The 6,452-nt window shown below is 41.1% G+C and overlaps 1 protein-coding gene across 1 annotated transcript; it reads left to right on the forward strand.

Moving 5' to 3' along the window:
- The first annotated feature begins 1,793 nt into the window (after window positions 1-1,793).
- LOC131879602 (uncharacterized) lies at window positions 1,794-5,241 on the forward strand. Its single transcript, XM_059225962.1, has 5 exons — window positions 1,794-2,310; window positions 2,374-2,493; window positions 2,797-2,968; window positions 4,697-4,830; window positions 4,897-5,241. Exons 1-5 carry the CDS (start codon window positions 2,295-2,297, stop codon window positions 5,130-5,132), a joined length of 678 nt encoding a protein of 225 aa, XP_059081945.1. The 5' UTR covers window positions 1,794-2,294; the 3' UTR covers window positions 5,133-5,241.
- Window positions 5,242-6,452: the final 1,211 nt, after the last annotated feature.

A 6,452-nucleotide genomic window follows, 5' to 3' on the forward strand; every position in this document is an offset into this window, starting at 1 on the left:
CGAATATCGGGTATTTCTTGTAATGAAATTGGGTCGTCAGGTCTGTTTCGCTCGCTCTCAACTTCTGGGTTAGTTGTCAATACACAGATACAAGATTCCGTGGACTGAAAGAATCTGGGTCCAGTCCGAACGATCCAATGAAAGACAGAAGGGGCAATGAGAGCGAAAGAGAGGATGAGGATGAAAAAGAAGAAAAGGGCATTTCTTCCTCTGTTTTGTGAACGTAAGTAGGTTCTACAGTAGGGTACAGCTCTGGTTTCTTCTCTCTTCTTCCATCCATTTCTCCATGGCCTTCTCTATTCTCATATCAATTGGCACTGAAGAGAGGATCCCTTGAGATGAAGCCCTAAGACACAGTACATTGTGCACGGGTAATAACGAGACGAGAAAGGTTCTCCTTCTAAGTAGTTGCTTGCGTTACAAAACAATTCAATAGCATATTGCCTGAGAGGGATTCCAGAGGATTTCCAGGCAAGTCGAAAATGAGTGGGTTGGTGATAACTAAAGGTCAAAAACCCCAAATATGCGCACTTCAAACTACAATTTGTCTTGCTTCCACAACATGTTTCTTGAAACCTGATCAAAGGCATATTTTGCTGCATTAGAATTCTTTTCACAAAGTGCCAAACAAAAACCTGATTCATAAGGAGGAATCCCGGGGATTGCCATAACATACGATTTTGGTACATATTCCAAGGGGTTTTAGAGTAGACCAAAGTGGATGGTGATGAAACAACAACGACTCTTGAAGGCCGTACAAATTATTCACTCAGGAAAAACTCTTAGATCGCCATCAGTGTCAAAAAGAAATGTTATAAAGTAAGCAAGGATCTACAGAACATTTGATTTAGAGATCCAAAGAACTGCATCTTCCAGGCTTTTTAGGTCAAGTCAAGTAAGCATTGAATTCAACAAATTTCATGGGTAAAGTTGTTGGCAAAATAAATGATTAAACAAAGTTTGACATGTTATTGGGATTTCTGTTGAGCCCGCTCGCACGGGAAGGGAAGGTTAAATGATATTAAAAATAAGATCGGTAAAAGTTACATGAAATTAGTATCGTAATACGTAGACCTAGTATTTTAGGAAGACTTACTTTCAACACTACTTTTCATCTTTTTTCTGTCTTTTGAGGATGAATCACTTAACATGCCATTTACCATCAATTCAAAGCCTTTTTTCGTTTTCTACAAAAGCAGTCCTAGTTCGTTTTTTAAGTTTCTTTTTGACAAAAATCCCTTCGATTTCCGAAAGAAACCTTTCAAAAGAGCTTATTTGCCATCACAGGGGTATTAAAACCTTTTAGATTGGTTCAGTTAAGTTTGCCCTAGACGCAGAGAAAAAAAATATCATTTTCTAAAGGTTAGGTCGGTATCTTCAGGTTTTAAGGGAAGGAAGGTGGTTTTTTAACAACTGTTTTGTACCAATGTTTCATAGTTTGAAAGTTAAATAACCAATATCCAGCATTCGAAAAACAAATGTGAATCAGCCCTGAAATGATAAAGCATTGTTCATCTATGTACCAAGCAAGTTCAAAAAACAAACATAAAGAATAGGTCTGGCTAAAGTTTTGACATAAAAAACAAATCACATTGTCTTATGCCTTCATTTTACGCATTGAGTTTTGTCATAAAGGAAGTTCATTTTAAAAAGAACCCAATAGGAACCTACCATTTTTTGTCTGAAGTTAAATTTGGAGGTGTAATAATCCGATCCCTTTATCAGGAACAGCTGAGGTCCTCTTTATTTTGTACACTTCCTTATCTCCAGCTTCGTTTTCTTCCAGACCGGATCCCCAAGTTAATGCAGAATCTGGGACTACACTCACTCATATCAGCACTTCGCAGAGTGTCAAATGTACGTACGTACCATGTTAAGTGCCGATGAATGCACCTTTACCTGACAGACTGAATTTACACATCATGGAGGGTTGAACAGTAGGTAAGTATCTTGCGGGGATACTCGACTGCGTGGTAAAATGATAAAATAAAGCATGCATCAAATGAAGGCAGGTAGTATTGGAGTGGAGGCATATCTCTGTTGCTCTCAAGGGTTCGTACATATCCACCTTACTTGTGTCAGTCCTCAGTGGACGCAGAACTATCGCTTCTAGTCACCAAGGACGCTTAGAGTACTCGTTTCTCGTCAGCTAGTCCACTTTCTACTGCATTGAAAACCGTATTTTAGAGTAAAGAACCAGTAATTCATCTATGTGCGTTCAGTGAACCCGAATCTCTTGACCGGATCACTTGACAAGAGTCTTCCATTGTTGCGGTTAAAAATTAGTCGGTGACATGGCGCCTGTTAAAGGTAAGAATCACATTCTGACAATAATCAAACTCTTTGAATGTGACAAGTTCTTTTACATTCTAGAGTTCGAGTTTTCAAGCCTGAAAGAGGCTCTTGACAAGAAGGAGGTGACCCTTGTGGACGTCAGAAACCATTCAGAGCTTAAGGAATCGGGAAAAATCCCAGGAAGCTTCTGCATTCCACGTGAGTCTTCTTTCCAGATAGTTTAGCCTTCTACTGTACAAGTACGTGCAGTTGCATTTAAGGGACGGAAAATACGTTACAACGTAGTTGGAATGTTCGAATATTTGACGAAACGAACACTTGTAGGGTTTCTAAATATCTTTTACCATGCTTCTTACAAGCATCTTTCCACAAATATAGGTCAGAGCCGAAGGTCTTTTTTCAAGAGAAAGGATGAGATATCAAGGGATATTTAGACGACCTTGGCTTTCTATCAATAGCCATTAATTCCTTTTCATTGATCAAGGAGACCTCTTTTTCCAGTGCCCGAGCTTGAACATGCCTTTTCGATGGATGAAGGGACCTTTGAGAGCACATACGGATTCTCGAAGCCCAATCGAGAAGTGCCAAGTACCCTGGTGATCACTTGTCGAAGTGGACGACGAGTGCAAATCGCCTTGGACCAACTCGAAAAATTGGGTTATGGCCAAGTCGGGTGAGAAAGAAGACCTGAATTCAGATGCTGTTTATTGCACGGCCAATTGCTATCACTGAAAGGACACCAGTGGTTTAGGTCTTAACGTAAAACTTCCCCTGCTTAAGATCGTTTTTAGTCATGGCGGAGTAAGAGATGTGTAACCTCGTAATTGACTGATCTAGTTCAAACGCATTTCCTTTCCTTTTTCTGCCGTCGCCGCCGAAATCAATTGAAACCCAAAGTAAGGCTAGGCTTTTGCTCCTTAGCACAAATTGCCTTGGTGTAAAGGCCGCAAGAAAGGAGAAGATGTAGAATCTAGGCTAGCTTCTCTTGACAGACCAAATCAGTTGATTTCCATCTCACTACTTTGTAGGGTACTCTTGCGGACGTGGCCGTGCCATGTTCCTGAAACAGGACTTGATTTGTGGGCAGACAAACCCTCACATAGCCAAAAGGCATTGAATGATAGCCAGAACATGGTTGGTCTTTCGTTTCTACCCTATCACATGAGGAGGGGACGTTGTTCCTAAGGGCAGAGATTTCGAACGTGATGCATAAAATCTCTCGGCACGTTGCTGGGATTGCATTATAAATGAGTTGCAGTTTTCTGCCGGGAGATCTATTTCTACGTACAAATGAGCATCATGCTAAATGCTACCGGAACGGTTGATGATACACAAAGGGCCTTCTCATGTAATCGTATAATCTTCTATATTGGAGAATACCAACAAGCTGAAACGAAATAGCGAAGGTTGGAGCCTTGCTCGTCATCTGCTTAAGCCCAGCCATCGTTAACGTGTTTTCGTCCCACTTTCTATTCCGATGAAGCTCATGTTCGTGGATGTCGCCCCTTCAAATTACGTGTCTAGAGAGCATATATATCCAATGAGCAGAAGATATATGCCCTAAAACGCTTTATGGTCCGCAGATGTCTATGCCATAGTATGTGGCTCCTCCATTTGAATATTAGAACGCATAAACGAAAAAAAGAGCTACAGCCATTCAAAGTAGAAATAATAGGTTCAGTGATATTTTTTTTCACGATTCCGTTCACTTTTCAGAGCATATCGAGGAAGCTTTTTGGACTGGGAGAAGAACAACGGACCTATTGAACACTGATTGTCGGTACTAAGTGTATTTTGGTTCACACAATCTTATCACTGAAATATAGTTTCAAACATGACAATAATACTAATGCATGTACTGATCATTGATTAGAAACTAACGTATGGGAAAACACTTTTGACAACGTATTTTTCAACTTGAAAACGTTTTTACAAGGGCAAAATTTAAGCAATGAAAACAAGAAAAGATCAAGCGTCCCGTTCACCCGCGTTACACAGCAGCACAGAATTTAATGATTTGCAAATGTGAAATTGACTTGCGCTGAAGTTTAATGAAACAACATTTATTCAAAGCCGTCAAATTATGCCCCAAAACAATCATAAAGTATTCTTAACTAATTCAAACGTCGATTGACATTGCTCCTATTTTTCTCATCAAGTCTCAGCTCCCGCCCTCTCCCGCCCCATGTCACTCTGTTATGGCTGCTTGGAAGAATAAACGTTCAAGCGACCGGCTGATAGGGATCGAAAGTGGATCTCTCTAGAAAGTCTCCGGAAACGTTTATACGATCTATATAAATACAACGGTCGGCTATTCCACATTCAGAATAAAGTTGAAACTCAACACGAACACATCAAGTAACAAAATACCAAAAAAAGTGCGAACAAAACCTCAAAGCTAAACCAACATGGCTGACTACACCTACCAAGATCTCCACGAAGCCGTTGTATCCGGAGATGCCGTGGTCATTGATATCCGGAACAAAAAGGAGTTGGAAGAAACCGGTCAGATTCCCAACAGTCATTGTATTCCCAGTAAGTGTTGCCAAGTTTTCTCGACTTAGTCCCCATGAAATCAACCCGTTGCCATATTTGTTCCAGTTTCTTGCCTCGAAAAAGCGTTCAAGATGGATCAAGACACGTTCCTTCAAGAATACGGATTCGATAAACCCGCGAAAGAAACGAGCAGAAAGCTAGTGGTGAGCGACTTTAAAGGCCAAAGAGTGCCTGAGGCTGTGGATCTTTTAAAGAAATCTGGTTACGAAGACGTTCGGCCTTACAAGGGAGGATTCGAAGACTGGAAACAACATAATGGTCCCATTGAACAATACCGATAATTATGTGATGGAAAGATAAATCTAAACCGTGAACATGTCATTTTAGTATTCTGGTGGATTGGTGCGCATTTTGCTCAGTAGTGTGTTAATAAAGTACCAATGCTATTCACTTCATGTTTGGTTTCTTTTCTGGCGACGCTGAGGAATCAAATTGTTTTATGGTGGAGCCGACTTTCGAACTTTTGCGAAGGCTCATCAAAGATTGTGATTGTTCCACGTATCGTTGCAGGGGCTCTGGCCTTACCAAGGATTTCAGACCTTCCTCGACTGATCTGGTAGATGAAGCTCTGTCAGTTCCTTCCTCATCAGTAAGTGCAAAGGTTTTTGTTACTCGAGGCCTTGGATTAGAGACGTTCGTTTGACTGCTCATTTCTACGGTGATTGCAGTTTTTTGTTTGTGAGGTTCTTCAACTTTGTCCCATTCTGAAGAAGACTGAGATGAGCTGGAACGTGCTGGGGAATATTGGCCTGCAATATTGCCTACAGAATCCACCATGGAATGAGTGGTCTCTTCAGGAGGTGTGACGATCGCTTTAAATGGAGCCGTTTTCCCAACAACAATTTGGCAAGAACTGACAAATTGCTCTTCGTTTGGTGACTCCTGTTGAGGGACTTTATAGATATCGTTTTCATCCATCACGATGACTGTATTGTCACTGGTATCGAAAGCTACTGTTGTGTGAGGTTTGATTTGGAGATCTTCCGTACTCTTTCGCTTGTCATACCAAGAGTTTCTTAAAGCTAATGAGTCGTTGCTGGTTGGTAGGGAGTCTCCTAATGCGAGATCTTCCATGGACTCGGATGACGTATCATCCTTGACATTGTCCAAGACGCAATCGTCGATGTGATCCATTCCTCCTTCGTCGGACTGAATGCTAAATATTCGGTTGTAATCTAACTTACTTGAATGATTAGATTCATCATCAATGATATCGAAGCAATCATCGAGCTTTTCAAAAGATTGATAAGCAGACATGGAGGATCCCTCTACAGATTCTTTATTTTGGGTGATGTTTTTCACCACTTTCGACATCCCTGATTTGATCCTTTTAATCGATTGCTTCCGAGGAACGTTTTTCATCGTTTCCTTAAAACTCTGGACCCGATTAGGACCAGTGCTCTGTGGTTTATTGCCTTTCACTGGTGCGATGGTGTCGGTATCAACAGAGGCTTGTGCCTCAATCGAACTCCTCGAAGTCTTTGACATGTCATCCATTGGGCGGGGAAAATCTGAGTCGTCATCGAGAGACATGCGTTGCTTTGGATCTTTGGGATCAATGATAATCTGCTGAGGTTCAAGTCCAATAGTGCGATTCGATT

The sequence above is a fragment of the Tigriopus californicus genome, chromosome 4 (genome assembly GCF_007210705.1).
Source record: "Tigriopus californicus strain San Diego chromosome 4, Tcal_SD_v2.1, whole genome shotgun sequence".
In the NCBI taxonomy this organism is placed as follows: domain Eukaryota; kingdom Metazoa; phylum Arthropoda; class Copepoda; order Harpacticoida; family Harpacticidae; genus Tigriopus; species Tigriopus californicus.